The sequence below is a fragment of the Artemia franciscana genome, chromosome 18 (genome assembly GCF_032884065.1).
Source record: "Artemia franciscana chromosome 18, ASM3288406v1, whole genome shotgun sequence".
Taxonomy (NCBI): Eukaryota; Metazoa; Arthropoda; class Branchiopoda; order Anostraca; family Artemiidae; genus Artemia; species Artemia franciscana.
This window is the reverse complement of record NC_088880.1, coordinates 8,821,455-8,843,488: the sequence shown is the minus strand read 5'-3', so window position 1 is coordinate 8,843,488 and position 22,034 is coordinate 8,821,455. Positions and strand designations below refer to the sequence as shown.

The 22,034-nt window shown below is 36.8% G+C and overlaps 2 protein-coding genes across 2 annotated transcripts in view; both read left to right on the top strand.

The window, feature by feature from the left end:
* The window catches only part of LOC136038571 (DNA excision repair protein ERCC-1-like), a 41,074-nt gene extending 22,461 nt beyond the window's left edge, over positions 1-18,613 (top strand). Inside the window, exon 5 of the mRNA XM_065721749.1 lies at positions 18,369-18,613. Within this exon, the coding sequence (XP_065577821.1) occupies positions 18,369-18,557 (189 nt within the window). The 3' untranslated portion in view covers positions 18,558-18,613. The remainder of the gene's footprint in view (positions 1-18,368) is intronic.
* Positions 18,373-22,034, top strand: part of LOC136038570 (cadherin-23-like) — a 155,744-nt gene continuing 152,082 nt past the window's right edge. Inside the window, exon 1 of the mRNA XM_065721748.1 lies at positions 18,373-18,577. The gene's annotated coding sequence lies outside the window, so the exon portion shown is untranslated. The remainder of the gene's footprint in view (positions 18,578-22,034) is intronic.

Below are 22,034 nucleotides of genomic sequence, written 5' to 3'. Positions count from 1 at the left end.
TACTGTTCTTTTCTTTCAGCTAGCTGCCTGAAAAATCTTTTTCGATTAGATTAGAAAAGTCTGCAACTGACTCACTTGACTCTTTAATTTTAAATTTGAGTTTGTTTTTTTTGCTAAGGTTTTTACTTATTTAATCAGTGAATAAACTACTTTATTACCTTTTATCTGTTTTAAAGCCAATCCGAAGTCTGTTTTTCTATTTTCCCTATTTTTTCCTCCATTCCCACGCGTTTCAAAATAACTCTGTATTTCTTCAAACGCGCCAAATTTGACTAAACACTGATCGCCAGAAGTTCAACTCTACCTGCACTGTGTTAATCCTGTCATGTGATCTGCCTGATCCAATCTGGAGCTTTTTTTACTGCACTCAATTGTTTCGATAGTCTTTTCCTTTCAAGCCGTTGCGTTTAAAATCGGTTCAGATTATTTTCTGGACTTCGTTGGGTGTGTACCAGCCAAACGAGGGAAATTGTTAAAAACATAAAATGGAAAGTCCGGTTCTCAATTAAGATATCTGGGAGAGGAATGGCGAGAGGACATTTTATAGGAAAGGGGAATGGCTAAGAAGCCTTCAGAATGGCTTTAACAAAAAGGTAGCTCAAGTTCAAGTTTAAGTTCTATTTATTTTCATATATCCCAAAGGGCTCAATGGCCCGTTATTTGGGAAACGGCATACAATAAATAAAGAATCATAAAAACTTGTCATAAACATACTAAACAACATCTAAATATACATATGTAAGGAAAAGAAATCAACTCACCGGCAGTCCCCACGAAACAGCGACCCTCACATCACCCGATATTAAAATACAAATTAAAATTCTCGCGTCATCGAGGCTACAACACCAACAAAGCAACAACCCAAAAAAAGGAAAAAAAATAGTAAATAAACCATAAGAAACATTTAATAAGAAGCCTTTAATAAGAAACTTTTCATCTGTCTCTTAAAGGAGCCAAGTGTTCGTGACTGCCGGATCTCAGCGGGAACCAAGTTCCAAGCACGTCCCACAGTCACAGCAAGGCCGAAGTCTGAACGAACCGAGGGACTAGCTGGAATCATCACATCCTCCCGTTTACGAACGATAAATAAATTTACTTCCCCTACTAGTTTAAGCAGTCCCGAAAAATAACATGGGAGATCTCCCTGGAAATATTGATATGCCAACGAAGATAGAGATAAAACATAAATATCTTTAATTTTGAGGAGGTCAAGAGGAGTGTGTGTAGCCGACTGGAGAATTCTTGCCGGTTTCTCATAAAGATTGTGAATAGGAGCAAGTACCGAGGGAAATGTGGACATCCACACAGACGAACAGTAACATATATAAGGGTAAATCAGAGAAAAGTATAAAAGACGGAGGATAGGGAAAGGGAATAAACGCTTTAATTTTCGGATGATCCCAAGTCCACGGGAAATTTTCACTCTTATTATTTGAACAGGCCACTTAAATGATAAATTTTCACCAAAAGAACTCCCAGGAATCGCACATATTGATCCGTGGGACGACTTATGGAGCCTCTTGGTGTATGAAGCTCAGTAATTGTGGGGCAGCTCACACCTTTACGAGAAAAAATAAGAAGGTAGGAATTTTTTACATTTAAAGTTAGTTGATTTATGTCAAATCAAAAGAGTATTTTCTCAGTCATCGCTTGAAGCTTTAGAATAAGGGATGATTCATCCGGAGCTGCAGTACCTAAATTAGTGTCATCTGCAAATGCTATTAATTCTTCTTGACTATTATGTGTGAACACCAACGTACTCTGAGAGTAAGATTTGTGACACAATCCACAGCAAACATTGTTAATTGGGGTGTTAAAAAGTCGGTAGAGATCGTTCACATATATGAGGAAGAGGGTTGGCCCAAGAATAGAACCTTGGGGTACTCCGTATTCAATTAGAACTTTTTCGTCTGAAACTTCTGTGGCGATAGATCTGTCAGTTAGGTATGACGAGAACCAAGACAATGCTTCCCCAGGGACACCAAAATGACAAAGTTTACCAATGAGAATCTTATGTGTAAGGCTGTCAAAAGCTTTCTTTACATCAAGAAAAATAGCTGCAGGAATAAGATTAGAATCTAAAGATCGTCGTATAAACTGAAGAAGTCTATTACAAGCATGTTCTGTAGAATACTTTGCGCGAAACCCAAACTGATGCTGATGGAAAAAAAAAATTTAGCTTCAAGAAATCTCACCAGACGTTTGAGCATTGCTCTTTCAAATATCCTAGAGAACACTGACAGAAGAGAGATCGGTCTGTAGTTCCCAGGATCCTTTCGGTCACCTCCTTTAAAGAGAGCTATAACACAAGCAAGTTTAAGACGTTGGGGAAATACTCCTAGTTCAAATGACCTATTAATCAAGTGGAAAATTGGGATGATAATCGATGGAAGAACATGTTTAATTACTTTAGCAGAAATTTGGTCAAAACCTGCTGAAGAATTCTTTAAAGACAGAACAATATTTCGAATTTCTTGCACCGTAACCTCCCCAAGAACCATTGATTTCAAGCACGAGGGACCTAAGAATTGCTTCCAAGACTGTGACACAGAGGAATAAGAAACGCTATTAGTAGTTTTTTTTCCCTATCTCCGCGAAGAATTTATTCATATGGTGTCGAATTTGGCCTTTTTCTGTTACAAGTTGATCGTCTACAATGAGAGACTTAGGGAGACCTTTTGGTTTCATGGACGGCCGACTAACTTCCTTAATCACGTCCCACGTCTTTTTTATATTTTTACCGCAATCAACAAATCTATTTGTAAAGTATACTGTTTTAGCTCTGCGAATAATTGATTTCAGAAAATTACGGTACAACTTAAATGCTTCTAACTTGGCCTTATTTGGTCTTTTTTTTGTACTCCTTCCAAAGGTTCTGCTTCCTTTTTATTGATTTTAGGACTCCATGGAACTACATGTGTTGATCTTTTTGATCGAGGATTATTTAAAGGAGCTTTTAGACAATAAGACGTGAATTTTTCCTTGACAGTGTCATAAAACCGGCCAAATATGTCATTATAATTGCCTAAACTAATATTTTCTGGTAGAGAAAAGTCCCATTTATATGTACCAAGATCTTCTTTCAGTCTATCCAGCTCCATTGGTGAGCAGCAAAATCTCGGTTTATCCTGGGGGACTAATCTTTGTGGATTTTGGAGGACTTGAAACAGGGCTGAAACTGGCAAATGGTCGGAAATGTCAGAAAGCAGTACTTCATTCCTAATGGAGTGTAGAGATGAAAAAATATTGTCAATTAATGTTGCTGACTGTTGCAGTATGGGCTTGATATCAGAAATATATATATATATATATATACATATATATAAGATATGTAAAAAACATATAGAATAAGTACTTAAAGTACTACTTAAGTAAGAATTTGGAGAGTATTTATTACTTAATACTTAAGTAAAAAAACAATGATTGCTTAACACTTGATACTTAAGTAAAAATTTGGGGTACTTGTTGCAGCACTGCTGCCTACACACTATGTTAAAGATAATTTTCATATGAGTATTTATAGAAACTGAGTGTAAAGTAGTTTAGTTCCAAGAGCGAAAATTAGACGGAAGATCCGGTGGTACCAATAGATTGCAGGACAGCATAGAGAGTAGAGGTAACTTATAAGAGTAAAAACTAGCAATACTGTTGAGAAAAACCGTCAGCGCCATTTAGCCTTTGGCGTCTCTTTGCATTTTTCCAAGCTTTGTAATCCTTGTTCTATCAGAAACTGAGATCAGACACTTATTACTATACTATACCCATTATACCAATTAAATTAATCGTTCTTATGATTAGACTGAACAAATGCAAAGAACGTTAAACTCTAGATGGCATTGATGTTTTCTGTCGACACAAGCAGCCCTTTCCACTCTTATAAGTTACCCATACTCTTTTGGCCAGCATTGATCGTTGAGACCCAGATCCTGCATTGAAAGCCTACTATCGTCTTGAAACTTGGAAGTTAGTCCCATTTCCTTGGCAGTACTTTGTGTGAACATTATGGAAATAGGCAGCATAAATAGATGTAAATTGTACTTGAGCCCAAAATAACATATTTTTTTAATTGTTCCTTTATTGAATGTTACCAAACCTATCAAACAGGCGTTGTCCAGCTGTTTTCATGAAGTGTTTGCATCGTATAAGCTTACCTCAAGAAAAGCAAAATGTGAACCACCAACTCCTTTCATGGCTTCTCTTAGGGGTCGTGCTCACCGCCACTCTCTTGTCTAGTCATTAGGTTCGCACCTTGCACGTGACACCTAGCTTCTGCTGCGTCATACCTTCAGTGGTTCTTTCTCGGCTGTGTGATTGAAAGAAAGCTCTATAATTTCTTAAACCACATTGGCGTGGCATAACATAAAGAAAGAAAACGATCAAAAATGGAGTTTTTGTAGGCCAAATGAAAATACTGAAGAAAACACAGAAAGCGAATATTTCGAGAGAACAACCGCCTCTCTTCTTCAGCGTGGACAAAATAATATGAATAAAAGAGTAAGAGCAAAATTACTAAAAGAATAAAAGAATAAAATTTCGTCATTGAATTTTATTTATTTTTTTGCGGTTTTCTCATTAGTTTTGTTGTGCTTTCCGCGTTTGTTTTTTGGTTTTTGATTTTTCCTTGATCATATTATTTTGTTCGCACTGAAGAAGAGAGGCGGTTGTTTTCTAGAAATATTCGCTTTCTGTATTTTCTTCAGTATTTTCATTTGGCCTTTAAAAATCCCATTTTTGATCGTTTTCTTTCTTTATATGAAAGTTCTATTCTCCGGTGAAATTTAAATGTAACCGCTTTCTTTTTCCTCTTCAAATTTTTTCTACTCTCCTAAGTTTTTATTTTTGCTCTTCAAATTTTTTCCACTCTTGTAAGTTTGTTTTTTTGCTCTTCAAATTTTTCTACTCTCGTAAACTTATATTGCTGCTCATCAAATTTTTTCTACTCCCGTAAGTTTCTATTTTGTGCACATCAATTTGTATGTTTATGACACCTTTTCTTAAACATTTGATGTTTATATCTTTTGTGTGTGTGGCCTATTCGTAACCATCACAGTTAGGCCTGTATATCCCAACTTAGGATAAAATGAGGATAATAAAGTGATGACATGGTTGCAGAGGGTCCTTGACCATTCTCGTGGTGGGTATATCTAGTAGTAAAGACAAATGTGTCGATGTATCGTTGAAGTCTGTAAATCATTCCGTTGTTCACTGCCTATGTTCTAGAATAATTATTTTCTATTTGAGAGAGCCTTATGTTTTCTCAAAATACTTGTTTCAGTATTTTTATATTTTTGGGGGGTCAAACTTAGAATTGCCGAGGCTTTTGCATGAAGGAGGGGGGATCTCAAATGTTTGTGTTAGAGAATAGTACTGCTTAAAGCCTTTTTTTTTAAACACAAGTTGAAGAAATGGTCCCATTTGACTTGAGTGGCGTAATTTTGTCAAAATTCCAGAGTGGGGGGGGGGGGGGCAAAGCTAGAGCAAATTTTCCCAAATCAGGTGAATATGACAGTGAAAATGGAAAAATGAGCCATACAGTATCATAAAAGCAATAATATACTAAAGAAAACTGGCCTCTTTCTCTAGATGCTTGAATTATGCAGGTTTATCTTAGTTTTGGCAAGATTTCTGGAGAAACTAAATTTCAGCGGGGGATGAGGTCGGAATCGGGCAGCCTCTCCCCTCTGCCCCATAGCAAATTACGTGACTGTTGACTTATATTTGAGTTTTTTTTTTGTTTAGGGTAAGAATTTATTCTGGAGTCGCTCTAGGTAGAAAATTTGTTTGAAGTATGGTTAAAATTATTAACTTCAGTTAAATAAAATATATATACTTCAGTTAAATAACTTGAACAGTTCAAATTTTAATGAAATCTAATTTATCTACGATAAGACTTCGGCCTTTCAATGTTGAGGGTAGTTGCAAAGACGCTGGACTTTGAAACAGTCTTTTCAGGTCGCTTGTATCAGAAAGACAAACACTTTGCTACAGAGTTTTGAGTATGGTTTTGTTATGTGGCTCAATATATGTTTTTCGATACTAATATTGCGCACATAGAGGCTGGAGGTTTGCAGAGGTATCCAGTAGGGGTTTGCAATTTTTGGTGTACTAGCCACTTGCTATCGTGTCAGGGTTGTACTTCTCCATAAGTTTTGTAAGAAAAAAAGTCGATTTTATAGTTTCTCACATTTAAAAATAATGGTAACGTAATTACAAATACATAATGGTAATCAATCAATCAATCAATCAATTTATTGATACTAAAAGAAAAACTATTACAAAAGTAAAGTGGTTACTAGGCCCAAGAAGCTTTGCTTGTAATGGACCACAGAGAACAAGAATAAAACACTATTATAAAATATATCAAAAAAAAAAAAAAAAAAAAAAACAATGGAACAAGACAAGGACATTGAATAGATGGTAAAGAATAGATGGTATTTCACCAATAGGGGAAATGTATATTACAATTAAGTATGCTCTTAAAAAACGTCTGAGTGCAAATTCTCAAATTATAATTACCTTAGACTTCAAAAATTAATCATCCGACCAGTAAGAAAACATGGGAAAGCAACTATATAACAGAACATGGCCTTTACAGTATGTCTATGGACATTTTGTAGGGCAGAGATTTTATTGGCATCTATGCAAAATTGAGAAATTTTATAGATGGTGCAACCGTTTGTTAGACTGTTATTGTGGTCTTCCTATAACATAAGAAAAATGATATGCACAAATTTATCTTAAGTATAGCTCAGTTATTATTCTGACTGAATTTCGTAAGTTCAGTTTAGCTCAGTAATGGCTCTGACTGAATTTTGTAAATTCAAGGGGGAATGGGGGTAAAAAAATTGTTAAAATTTATCACATATCCTGTGCCCCTTGACTATCCGGATATGGACCCCTCTTGTCCCCACCCCTCCAATTAAAATGCTGGGTATTTTCCCCTGATCCCTGAAGCAAAGCACCCTTTAAAGAATTTGTTTTTAGGGGACTTGAGTAATTGTAGTTGCGGCAACACAAAATTCATGAAAAAAGTCTACGGGAAAAAGTATAGATAGCGGTTTGTTTCAGAAAAATGGCCAGAATTTTGAGCTGACAATGCTACAGTTAGCAGACTTTTCAAAATTAAACAAATGTTACTGTGAAATTTTTTTAGATTTCTTAGAAAAAGTAGAAAGACACCGAAATAAGTGGAGAAAAGGCTTAGCTTCATGCAAGATTTGCTAGCTATAACTATTCTGCATATTATGAAGTAAGAGTTGTTTTCTTAACACGCTTTTTTCTCTATAGGTTCTTTTCTAGCCATATACCAAACTAATTGTATTAAAACTGGTCTTCACACAATATTGTGCCCTTAAATCTTGAGAATTTAAAAAAATTCGAAAAATAGCTTTTACGCAAATCTTTCGTCAGCATCGTCAGTTGAGGCTACTTAAAACAAATTTATTGTCTCAAAATTATATACGACATTATTGGAAAACCTTGTTAGTATTCCGGTTATATGTCTTTAGTTTTTAGAGAAGTGGAGGTAAAAGCACTGACTTTCTTCTCACCATATGGTGTTAATATGGTCCCTCACCATATTAACACCATATATTGGGGTTCACCAGAATCCCACTTGAACTCTCGCCACATGATAGGCTCTTCCAGAGAATAAGGGTGTGTACAGAAGCCAATTATGCTGATTGATGACTAATTACAGTTATCAATTTCACTCAAAAATTAACAACTAAATCCGATCTAATACTACTGTTACTTATAACTCACTGCACTGCCAAGCCGCTTGAGGCCAATACAGTTACGTAAGCTGCTCCTCCTGGTTGCTCTATTCATAGCTTCCCTTTTACATCCTCCTAAGAAGTTCAAATTTCCATTGAGTCACTCCTTACGACCTCCCATGCCGTTCGGGGACCACCTTCTTTTCGTTTAGCCCTAGGTGGTTGTCCGAAAAGGAAGATATTTTATCCGCAGGGCGTGTCCTAGCTATCTCAACCTTTCTCTCAGTATAGCCCTAGAAAACAGGATAGAAGCCACATTTTTTGTGTAGCTTATTGTTTGAAAAACGGTCAGTTAGTTGGTCAACCGAATAAATCCGTGGACAATTCCTCTTGAAAATATTTAAAAAACCGTCCCCGTCTTTTGGAGCGCCCATATTGCAGAACCATGCTTGACCACTGTCATCACTGTTGCTTCTAATATTATAGTCTTGGCTCACAGTCTTCCGATTCTTCCAAACTTTTTTTAACTGTGAAAAAACACCCTGGGCCTTGGCTGTTCTACTTTTAACATCCTCACTATATCCACCATTCTTACTAATAATACTACCTAGGCAAGTGAAGCTATCTACTTTATCGATCTTCTCGCTACTCAACATCACCGCTTGATCTTCATTTATCTACAGTCTAGTGACTTGGTTTTCAGAACTATTTTTGCGCCCTGAACTCTCAAAACATCAAAAAAATCATTCATTTTGCTAAAATTTTCATCTAGGACACTCAAATCTTCAGCATTATTTAATTCTAGGAGAATTTTACTTTCCCATTTGAATCCATGCTCTCCCATAGCCTCTGTCGTGCTCCTTAGGACAAAGTCAGAGCAATTTTATTCTCGCACATAGCACTAATGACTTTAACATATTTATTTGGTATAGTATACAAGGATATGACCTTATATGTGGTTGTTTTTTGCTAGTCAGGGCACTAGACTATAATTTCCTCGAGGGTCGCCACTCCTCAAGGTCACCCTGCAGCTCCGTTTGTAGTCACGGCTGTGGTTAGGCAAAGTCGTGAAAGGTCCACCCTGACGCCACTATGAGGCCACGCAAGCTGGATTTCCCTTTCTGTTATGGGATAAAGGAAGAAGGTTATGACGGAACGGAGATTCCAAACCATCTCGCAACACCAGAATAGTTCCAATCTTTTATGCACAGCCTATCTTCGTCAGGGCATTCGTCAGGTGGAAGTTCAGTATTCAAAAGTTCCTAGAAAGTTTTTCTCATATTGTCACCATGGAGTCTGCCAACGTCAAAAGTTACCGGGAGGTATTTACCCTTCCTCAATTTCAGCTTTAGATCAACTCTAGGAACTATAAGATTTTGATATTTACTTTTGACATCAATAACAGCGCACCTGTATACCCTAGTATCTTGTATCGATCCAACTATTCTTGGCTTTACACTAATGTAATCAATAAGATTATCCGTCTTCCCATTATGTGAGTACCGTGTTAAAATATGGACCATTTTCTGACCAAGTACTGTATTGGTTATAGGTAAATTGTTATACCTACAAAATTACAGCAGTCTATAGCCGTTATTGTTTCAAGTAAAGCCAATTTTGGCTAGATAAAGCCAAATAAATAAGATATTCATAGAAATGTGTGAACCCACAAGTGTCGTATAATTCGTAAAAATATTTCTTAGATAAGCAAAAATAAGAAATATTGTCTCTAGTGACTACTCTGTAAGAAATTTCGGGTTTCGAGGGATGGTGCGTTTTGAAGGATTGGCTTACGAGTTCCCTGTAATTAAATTTCACTGAAATGTGTCCTTGTGACGACAGAGATATGCTGTTATGGTATTTCTCATTTAGTCGTAAGCTTGTAAACCACGCCCGATAGAAATCAACTGCTGTATTTGGCATAAGATATGCTTTTACTTAACAACTTGTGCAAAAAAAGAAAAAGAAAAAAAAACAACCAAGAACTGCCTGTCTAGTATATTTTACGTTTCTTTTGTTAGCTTTCAATTACTATGTTGAATTATTTTTGAAAAATCATTAGTTACGTTTTTTTGGGATCGAGCTGTAGTTTAAAATATGTATAAACACGTGTCATTTTTGTTACGGTCCTTTTTTTGTAACAACCAAACCCCCCCCCCCTCCCAAACAAAAATCCTGGATCCACCCTTGAGCGAACATACTGAATTGTAAATGAAATCTGCGATTAGAAGAGAAGCAACAGTGAGAATCACAACAAGCTCAAGAAGAAAACAATGCTAGTACTACTACTAACAACTAACCGCAGCACCAAGCCGCCTGAGGCCAACACACCTACGCACACTCCTTCTCTATTCTAATCTATTCAAGGCCTTCCTCTTTCCACCCTCCTAGGAAGTTCCCATTTAACTTAGATCTTTCTTTACGACATCCTCCCACCCCAAGCAAGGACAACCTGCTTTTCATTTAGTCCTAGACGGGTGGCCAAAAAGGGTAATCTTCGGCAGTCTGTCATGTTACATCCGCAAAACGTGTCCTAGCCATCTCAACCTTTTTCTCACTATAGGCGTAGAAAGCGGGATTGAATCATATTTTTCGTACAGCCTACTGTTTGAAATATGGTCAGTCAGCCGGGTACCCAGAACAATCCGTAGGCAATTTCTCTAAAAAATATCTAGCAAATTTTCATCCGCTTTGCGGAGCGCCCATGCTTCAAAGCTACATTTGACCACTGTCATCACTTTAGCTTCCAATATTCTAATGTTGGTTTGTAGACTTATCTCCCTATTTCCGAACTATTTTAATAATTGCGGAAAAACACCCTGAGTCTTGGCTATTCTAATTTTAACATCTTCACTGCTCCCACTGTCTTTACTAATAATTAATTAAAAAAAATTTTTTCACAGAATAAGTTTTTCAAAGAGAAATAAAGAACTCCATTAAACCAAAAACGAACAAAAAAAGAATAAAGTCATCTACCAAGCATACAAATACCAAAAATCAACATCAATAAATAAATGAAACCCAAAACAAACAGAAATTACAATAAATAACCAAGTCAAACTCAAGACGAGCAGAAATTAATATGAGTAGGGTTCAAAACCCCCTATGCTTTCTAAAAGCCAGAATATAATTTGCATTTCACTGAAAAAATTCAAATGAATGTGCACTGTCAGTTTAATATACATATGCTAATATTTATTCCTTAAAATCTTAATTAATTTTTGAAGTTATAAAATTTTTAAAAACAAATTTATAACTTTTTCAAAAGTTATAAATTTTTTCAAGTAAATATCTTAGAAGTTATAAAAGTGAAAACATTTAAAAGAATTATTTATTAAAACAATTTAATACATTTAAAAGAATGCTTGGTAGATTATTTGATTATTTTTTTGTTATTTTTTGGTTTTATGGAGTTCTTTACTTTTTTTGAAAAACTTATTTTGTGGAAAAAGTTGTTTTCTTTATTTCTGTTCGTATTATATTAACATAGTCTTTTTCAGGGAAAAATAAAATAATAGTTTGAATCTTTCTGGTTTTCTTTAAGAATTTATAGTTTGACACGCTATTTACCTGCTGGAGAATTTTTTTTTTGCAATTTTTAACAACATAAACCCTTTTGAAAATATCACACAAATAGTAGTGTATAATTTAGTCTTATACATCCACTAGTTGACCTGATAAATAAAACTTAATACAATTCCCAAAAATTATGTCTATGCTCTTTCACAGCCCGGATACACTTACACTCTTTTGATTTAGTAAAAAATTAAGAGCGGAAGTAATAATAGAAATAGTACCGAAAGTTTGAACTTAATACCCTCAGTCGTTCTTGGTAAAGTGCTGAGATGTCTTATTGGCAACCAGTATACAGACAGTGCGTTTTGATTTAATTTTTAGACAACATTTAGTTTTTAAGCATAATGGGCAAATTACATAATTGTGGGGGATTGACCTATCCAATAACCCTAGAGATATAGTTACTAGAAAGTTCAGTGGCCGTCTAAAAATTTTGATATGAATTTTGATATGATGAGTCTGGAAAATTATGAGCTAAATTACTTTTGACTCTTAAGAGGGCAAAAGAACTTTTAATTTTAAATCAAATTGGCTCCTTTAAAATATTAATGATATTACTAGCTATGATAGAGTATCGCTGTTTATGTCCTTATATGCCCTATATTGCTTATATACTATTATTGCTTATTGCTTATATTAATACCTGCATGCACATAGTTTTTTCGTTTGATTGGAACTTCCCCTAAACGTTCCCTATAAGTTTCAACTTAATGCCATTAGTGTCGTTAGGTACAGTGACCGTAGAAGCAGCATTAAATGTATACACAGAGGGTCTTCTGGCTAGTTCAATTTCTGAAACCTATTAAGGTACGAAGGGTGAAATTTTCAGAGAATATTTCTGTTGTACGGATGACAACCTACCCTCCGTATGCTGGTTGTCAAAAGGGCGTATCAGCAACATCTTAGGAATAGTTTCGTGTGTAAAATTAAAACTTACAATGCTTGTTGTGGAGGATGTTGAATTAACTGAAAGACTTTATTTGCATCATCATACTACTGCTTCTACTCCTACAGCTACTACTACTGCTATTATTATTATTACTGCTACTACTAAAGCTAAGACTACTACTATTAACTGTACTCTACTGCTACTGCTATAACTACTGGTGCTACTGCTACTACTAATAAACCTAAGGGTATTAAGGCGAAAATTTTGGGCAATATTGCAACTGTATTTAAATAAATTTAAACACACTGTGCCCATTTAGGCTGTCAAGAGGCCGTATCAGCAATGCTTCAGGACCGATTGATGGTATTAAATTATTAAATAAAAAAAAAAACTTTTTGTAACGGTAAGTAAGGAGCGACATTAAAACTTAAAACGAACAGAAATTACTCCGTATATGAAAGGGACTTTTCCTCCTCAATGCCTCGCTCTTTACGCTAAGGTTTGACCCTTTCTATTAACTCTACTTTTTAATCTTTTTTACGTAAGAAACCTTACGTTTTTATTGTGTATATGAGGGGGTTCAACCCTCGTCGATACCTCGCTCTTTACTTTAAAGCTTAGATTGTGTCCCAATTCCTTAAGAATGACCTCTGAATCACAAAGGCCGTAGAATAAATAGTTGAAATTACAAAAAACACTTTAGCGGAAAGAGTGAGATATAACGAGGAGGTAAACCCCTCATATGCGTAATAATTTTTATTCATTTTAAGTTTTAATGCTGCTCCTTACTTTCAGTAGAAAAAACTTTTCATATTTATTCTTTCATTGTTTTTTCAAATAAAGCTAGAAAATCCTGCGCCCCCTTCATTGAAATTTTCTTTTACCATGAGAAGTCTCTCCATGTAAATATCCTCCCACGTACCCCCCCTCAAATCTCCCCTTAAACCAAAAAAAAATCCCCCTGGAAACGTATGTACACTTCCCAGTAACCATTACTATATGTAAATACAGGTCAAAGTTTTCAACTTGCAGCCCCTCCCACGGGGACTGCGGGGGAGTAAGTCGTCCCTAAGGACATAATTATTAGGTTTTTCGACTATGGTGAATAAAATGGCTATCTCAGTATTTTGATCTGGTGACTTTGGGGAAAAAATGAGCGTGGGAGGGGGCCCAGGTGCCCTCCAATTTTTGGTCACTTAAAAAGGGCACTAGAACTTTTAACTTCCGTTAGAATGAGCCTTCTGGCAAGATTCTAGGACCACTCAGTCAATACGATCACCCCTGGAAAAAAAAAAAAAAAAAAAAAAAAAAAAAAAAAAAAAAAAAAAAAAAAAAAAACAAGAAAACAAATAAACACGCATCCGTGATCTGTCTTCTGGCAAAAAATGCGAAATTCCACATTTTTGTAGATAGGAGCTTGAAACTTCTACAATAAGGTTCTCTGATACACTGTACACTTCCCAGTAACCATTACTATATGTAAACACAGGTCAAAGTTTTCAACTTGCAGCCCCTCCCACGGGGACTGCGGGGGAGTAAGTCGTCCCTAAAGACATAGTTATTAGGTTTTTCGACTATGGTGAATAAAATGGCTATCTCAGAATTTTGATATGGTGACTCTGGGGAAAAAATGAGCGTGGGAGGGGGCTTAGGTGCCCTCCAATTTTTTTGTCACTTAAAAAGGGCACTAGAACTTTTAACTTCCGTTAGAATGAGCCTTCTCGCAAGATTCTAGGACCACTCAGTCGATACGATCACCCCTGGGGAAAAAAAACAAACAAAAAACAAGAAAACAAATAAACACGCATCCCTGATCTGTCTTCTGGCAAAAAATGCGAAATTCCACGTTTTTGTAGATAGGAGCTTGAAACTTCTACAATAAGGTTCTCTGATACGCTGAATCTGATGGTGTGATTTTCGTTAAGATTGTATGACTTTAAGGGGGTGTTTCCCCCTATTTTCTAAAATGAGAATTTTCTCAGGCTCGTAACTTTTGATGGTTATAACTGATCTTGATGAAACTTGTATATTTAAAATCAGCATTAAAATGCGATTCTTTTGATGTAACTATTGGTATCAAAATTCCATTTTTAGAGTTTCGGTTACTATTGAGCCGGGTCGCTCCTTACTACAGTTTGTTACCACGAACTGTTTGAAAAATTTCATCAGTGCTGAAAAATTGATGTCTTAAAACTTTGTTTTGATGTTTGTTATGGGAAATAGTGGGCGTTGGGGGGGAGTCTCTCAAATCACTTTGACTCTTAAAAAGGACACTATAACTTCCAATTTAACATCAAATGAGACCCATCTGATTTGAAATGACCACCCATTCTATAAAAACCTTACAAGCCCCCAGGACATAACTTCAAGCCCTTGCCCCAGGGCTCTAGGTGGTTGTGCCAACCCTGGAGGCATATTTATATGTTCTTTGGTTTATTTTAATCAAAATCGTCATTGCACGATTTTAATCAGATACATTTGGTGAAAAAAGGGATAGTCGGGTGGTGGCTAATTGACTTCCATCACCATTGACTCTTAAAAGAGAATTAGAACTTCCACTTTCAACAAATTGAGCCACCTCTAAAATTTATACAACGATCCCATTCTATAAGAACCTTAAGTACCCAGGTGCATAACCTACAACCCTCGCTCTCAGGATCTGGTGGTTTGTATCTACCTCAAAAGCCTTGTTATAGGATATTTGGACTATGTTGGATAAAAGAACTGTTTCAAAATATCTATTGAATGCATATCAGGAAAAAAATACGTGTTTGTGTGTGTGGGGGGGTAGCTGTGCTCTGATCACTTTGACTCTTAAAAAGGGCCCTAGAACTCCTAATTACCAATACAATGAGTTACGTCCAAAGCATATACGACCACCCTCTCTATAAGAACCTTTTGCGTCCCCAGGGCATAACTCACAACCCTTTCCTTGAGAAATGTAGTGGGAGGGGGTGTCCTCCTCACAAACATAATTTTTGAAATCGTCAACTACAATGAACAAAATTGTTATCTCCGAATTTTTATTGGAGGTGTTAATGGGAATGATGAGCTTGGAGGGGGGGGAGGGGACTGGTTGCTCTCAAATCACTTTGACTCTTAAAAAGGAATAACTTCCAACTTCAAATCAAATAAGCCCCATCTGAAGTTTACTCGACTGCCCATTTCATAAAAAAATTATATGCCCACACGACATAACTTACAACCCTATACCAAGGGCGCTGGGGGGGGGGGTTGTTTCACGCCTAGAGACATTATTATATGTTCTTTTAACTTTTTTTTTAACAAAATCGCTATCTCATGATTTCAATCAGATGCGTTGTCGGGGGCACTTTTGACGCTTAAAAAGGAACTAGAATTTGCAATTTGAAACCAAATGAGCTTCTTCTAAAGTTAAATAGCCATCCCTTCCATAAAAACTTAAATGCCCCCTGACATAACTTACAAGTCTAGCTCCTAGACTCTGGTGGTCTGTATCAGCCCCAAAAGCCTTGATATAAGATCTTTAGACTATTTGTCTAAAAATATTTTATTCGATGTATTTCGGGAAAACATGGTGTCTTTTTTTGTGGGGGGCATAACTGCATTCTTATTACGTTGACTATTAAAAGGGGCATTAGAAATTCAGATTACCGATCCAATGAGTCCCCTCCGAAGCATATAAAATCACCCTTCCTATAAAAACCTTATATGCCCACGGGGCATTACTTACAACTCTTGCCCTGAGAGCTGTGGGGTGGGGGTGTCTACCTGAAAGACACAATTTCCAGACTCCTCAACGACAATGAACAAAATTTTTATCTCCAAATTTTGACTGGATATCTTTTGAGAAATGATGAGCATGGGGGGGTTGTTCTCAAATCCCTTTGACTCTTACAAAGGACACTACAACCTTCAGTCTCAAATCAAATGAGCCCCGTATGAAGTGTATGCGATCATCCATTCCATAAAAAACTTATATACCCCAGGACATGACTTACAACCCTATCCCCAGGGCACGGGGGGAGGGCTGTGTCAACCATAGAGGCATTATTTTAGTTCTTTGGACGATTTTGAGCAAAATCGCTATCTCACAATTTTAATCAGATTTGTTTGGTAAAGAGGGGTTGTCGCAAGAGGGGAGAGGCTAGCTGCCCTCCGTCACTTTTGGCTCTTAAAAGGGAACTATAAATTCTAATTTATAACCGAAGAGCCTCTTCAAAATTTTATACAACTATCCCTTCCATAGAATCTTTAAAAAACCCCTGGGCATAACTTACAACCCTTGCCCCTGGACTTTGGGGTTTGTTTCAACCCCAAAAGCATGTTGTCTGGGGGGGGGTAGGGGGTTTAGCTGCCCTCCGATCACTTTGACTCTTAAAAAGAGCACTAAAACTTCTGATTATCAATCTAGTGAGCCCCCTCAGAAGTTTATATGACCATGCTTTCAATAAAAACCGTATATGCCCTCAGGGCATGAATTACAACCTTACCCTGAGGGCTGGGGGATATGTTATCCTCAAAGACATAATTTCCGGACCTTTCAAATACGTTGAACAAAATAGCTATTTCAAAATTTTGATTGGAAGTGTTTGGGAAATGGTAGGTGTGGGAGGGGGGTTAGTTGCTCTCCAATCACTTTCGACCATTGAAAAAGGCACTAGCTCTTTCAGTTTTCAATCTAATGAGCCCTTTTTGAAGTTTCTACGACAACGCTTTCTATAAAAAAAACCTTTTATGCCCCAAGGGCATAACTTAAAACCCTTGTCTTGAGGACTGTGGGGGGGGGGTTATCCTCAAAGACATAATTTCCGGAACTTTCAACTACATTTAACAAAATGGCTATCTCAAAATTCTGATTGGATGGGTTTGGGGAAACGGTGGGCGTGGGGGGGGGGTAGTTGCTCTCCAAGCACTTTTTACTATTGTAAAGGGCACTAGCCATCTTAATTTTCGATCGCTCAATTTCCCCCCGTACGCCCATGCTACCAAGGTAAGTGAAGCTGCCCACCTGATCCATCTTTTCATTACCCAACGTCACCTTTTCGTCTTTACTTATTCCTAGCCTTAGTGACTTAGTCATTTTAATATTATTTTTTAAGCCTAATCTAGCACTCTGAACTTACAAAACCTCTAAATGTTCATTCATTTTGCTCACACTTTCATCTAGGATGCTTAAATCATCAGTATAATTTAAGTCCAGGCAGATTTTTTCTCCCCATTTGATTCCGTGATATCCCCGTGATAACACAAACCTGTTTAACTCCTGATTTAATGCGAAACCAGCTGCTAACCTCATTTTCTACCTTAACCGCAGCAGTGTTACTCTCGTCTCGTGCACAGCAATAATTACTTTAATGTATTTGTCTGGTACACCATACAAGGATAAGACTTTCGCTGAAGCTCTTCTATCAGCAGAATCGAACGCTTGCTCATAATCTATAAAGCTGAGGACCAAATGTGTCCTCAGGGGCCCAAACCTCGAGTTTGGGAGTCTAATCCTTTACCAGTTGAGCTAGGCGATCTTGCTATCTTGGTTTTATACCTTTAATGTAATTTTGCTGAAATCCTCTCAAACCTTTTGTATTGATGCTGAGCCCACCATTGACAAAGACGTCAATTAGGGGAGGGTGTTGGGGTGGAATTGAATGGACTTCAAGATAAATGGAATTGAGTTTGACGAGGAGCTGAGTTGCACGGAGGTTGATTTAACTCTGGTGGCGTTAATTCACGGAAATTTAGTGGGCAAATTGCACTTTCTAGATTTGGGGAGGGGTGATATTTATATATTTTTCAATGGAAACACAAAAAAAAGGTATTTTCAGTGAAATACCCCAAAAAGGAATTTTTCTAAATCTAGATGTACACCCGACTTCCTCATCCTCCCAATGGACGCAACTGGTTAAACGGGGGTTGAGTTGAACGATGACCGAGTTAAACTGGGTTGAGTCGAGCGGGGGTTGAGTTACACGCGCTTCAAAAACCATTTCCGTTCCTATTTTCGCATAGCGGCGTATCGTCACTAAAGCTATTTATTTGCGAAGGTTGTGACGTTCCAAGTTGTGTCGTACTGGACTCGTGCGCGAGCGCGAAGATACTCTGCGTATAAACCACACTCATAACTCATTCTTTTCCTTAAGCTATTCAGTTATTTAGTATTGTTTTGGTGCTTGTAGTGTGAACGTGATAACCTTTTTTTTCGTTTTTAGATGATAGATGCCCTAACCTCGATAAAATCAGTGAATAAAACGGATGCAACGAATCTCTTATCCAATTTTGGAAGTTTTGTGAATATTGTCAGTGCTAGTGAAGAAGATTTGGGCTTATGCCCAGGTGTAGGCCCACTAAAAGCCAGTCGGATTTACAGATTTCTAAATGAAAGTTTTAAGAAACATTAAATGTTGAAGTTAATGAATTGGTGAGTTTCTAGTTTAATAAAATTTTGTATATCTTATTTACAAATTATTCCATTTGATAGTGGGCCTAGATTAGAATGTAGAAGAGTCACTTTGGTAATAGCCTAAGCTAGGCTAGCTCAAAATTGAGTAGAAGCCTAGAATCGGCTATTAAGAAGGAAGCGTGTTAAGAAAACAAGGCAAAATTCTAGTTAATTGACTTCTTGCTATCTCGGAAAGGGTTTAGGTTAGGAAAATGAAACTTTCGGGGATGGGTCTACAGGCTAAAGTATGTATAACATACATATTTTTAGAGGTCGTCAAAGGTCAGGCCCTCTAGAGGGAGAAGGAGTGGAGGTAGTTGCTTCAAAATACCTTCCCGGGACTTACTTTAGTCTTTAAATTCATCCCTGAAAGTTCCATTTTCCTAACCTAAACCCTTTCTGAGATAGCAAGAAGTCAATTAACTAGAATTTTACCGAAAACAATTCTTACTTCATAATATACAGTTATCATATTTTGAATTTGTTACCACTATAATTTATTCCCCTCCTCGAATGTGCAAATATATATCCTAAATTATTTATTTCCTATGTGTTTTTTCCGTTTCTTGAATTTGTCTGCTTTGATTCAATTTGCGGATTGGCCAACACGGGTTAAAGCAAGAGTGATGGATGGAAAATAAAAGGGAAATATATAATTTGGGCTAGGCTATAGGCCTTTGTTAACTAGGCTACAATTTCACCTTACCTTAACATGCCCCATTAACATGTTTCACCTTACCTTACCTCAATCACATTAATCCATCTAAGAGCTTTAAGGTCTTTCCTCCTCAATAAACCTACCGGTTCTAGACTTATTTCCAAAATTGAACTGAACACCTCTATAACAGAATCCAGATTTTATCCGAATGCATTCTGTCCTCTCTTTAGCATATTGTCATGAATTGACAATTGTCATGAGTTGGAGCTTGGTAAATGTTTAGTTTCGTTCCATGTGCCAGTTTAGAACACTTATAAATGCTAATTTGAGAAGCGCGTCCATTTCTGGTTGACCCTCCTCCTCCGTGGGGCAAATTAAAAATGCATAAAGTGGGCTTGCTTACAGGTAATATTACCTATAGAGTGAAGTGTAGTAGTCCATGAGCCCTGCAGGCTGCAGAGTGAGATTTGAATTCTATATTGTTGAATAAACCTCTTTTTTTTTTCTTTTTTTTTTTAGTTTTATCACTCTTTTTTGAATGAATATAGAATACAGACCTCGCCCCGCTGCCCGCCGGGCTCTTGTATTAATACGCTTCGCTCCATATGTAATGTTACCTGTAAGAAAGCCCACTTTATTAATTCAAATATTTTAACTGTAAAATTTTATTTTGAAAACAAATCTGCGGTAATTTTTCAGAACTGTTGCTCATTCAATATTAATTTTTGGTAGATTTTTAGGTGAAAAGTTTTTAGTTTTAGTTAATTTGTTTTCGCAATAATCTTTTACTTTTAAGATGATTAGGCGATTTATGAAACTTGTTAAGAGGGTCTGGAGGGGGAGTATACGTGAGAGGCTCTTATAAACCTCCAGTTTGGGGCTTGGACCATAATTATCGCACTGGTACCGTCTTATACTTCCAAACTCTCCTACTTATGAAGTGGCACCAAAAGTTCTGTTTTTAGTGTTATATGGCACTTATGGATAGTAAAATTGATAAAAAGCACGTAGACATCAGAAATAGCTTTAAAACGAGCCTTCTTGGGATAGGATTTTAAAATGAGTGTATCACTTTTGCAAAAATAGTGGATTATCTGAAAAGTAAACATAAGAAGGGACAAACCATGATTGAAAAAAAAAAAAAAATCTAAGCTGGTATAGAACGCGTGATAATCTAGTTTGAAGTCCAGCGCTGTACTAACAGAACCAAGCCTCTAATAATGCAATTTAATGTATTGGTGTCTGTAGGACTTAAATTGCGTAGCTTATTAAGGGGGCCTGGAAGAGGAACATGCGGGAGGTGTTCTTGCAAACCTCCAGTTAAGGGTTTTGGTCCATAATTATTACAAGGATACCGTTTTATGCTTCCAAGATTTTCTAATTAAGAATTGGCACTAAAAGTGTTGTTTTCAGTGCTATATATCACTTACGAATGATAGAATTGATAAAAATCATGTAGATATGAGCAAAAGTTTTCAAAGGAGCCATTAAACATGAATCTAAAGAGTTCCGGTAGCCCACTAGCCTCATCTTTTCCACTTGAGACATGGCACCAAAAGTGCCGTTTTTAGTGTCATTTGAAACTTGCAGATGGTGAAATTTATAAGAAGAACGCAGATGTGAGCAATATTTATTATATGAGTTATCAAAAATCTATCTGCGATGTTCGGGTAGCCCGCTAGCCCCACCCCTTGAGAGATGACATAAAAGTGTCATCTTTATTACCATATGACACTTGCAGATGACGGAATTTATATAAACCACGAAATATCTTTTGAATGAGCTCTTAAGCATCTCTCTACGATGACCTAGCCTGCTAGGCCTGGAAGAAAGAAGAAAAAAAAAATACCGTTTTAACGTTTAGTTAGTATGGGCAATGGTTCGCTTTTTTTAGGTTGCAGCTAATACTTCAACCATGACAAAGAGTTCATTGCAAAGTTTCTGAAGAAATTAGTTAAATATTGAAATCTGTGAAATCTAATAGATGGTAGGGGAGAATGGGGTAATGGCGGCCAATGGGTAATGCCGGTCACTATGATTTCTCGTCAAGTCGATGACGCAGATTCATACCGATTGGTACTAGTTTAGAGAAATGCTAGCGGAGCGCTCGCCATCTTGCCAGTTTTAGTTTGTCTGTTGCGTAAGAAAGACTGTTTTGACGTTTCACCTTATAAGAAAGACAGTAGTTTAATCCACTATCATCTCTTTCTGTTTACATTTCACGAAACGAGACTTATCTCGCAATAACAAGGTAAGCCATATTGTTGTACCATGTAGCATTTTATTAAGTTTTAAGCACTGATATTTTTATTTTTAGCCGATAAATAATGACCATGCGGTTGGGGTAATGGTGGTCACCGCACTTAGGGTAATGGCAGTCGCGACCGGTATTGCCCCATTAGTGCCCATATTTTTAATTTTTTTTCTATGTTTCAGATGCCCAGAACATACATAAGGAAAACAGATAAAGCTAAATGGACTGCAGAGGACTTAAAGAAAGCAAAAACAGTCATTACTAGAGGATTATCGATTCGAAAGGCTGCAGATCAGTTCAAAATACCATTCAGCACGTTGCAAGAACGAATGAAGAGTGAGATTGATTCTGATCCAAGCTTAGGCAGGAAGTGTGTCTTCCCTCCTGCTCACGAAGCAGCTCTAGCTGACCATGTAAAAACTTTATCGAAGATTTTCTACGGTATCACTGCACTAAAATTAAGAAAAATTGCATTTGAATATGCAGAAAAAAACCAGTTAAGCCATAGATTCGATAAAGAAACA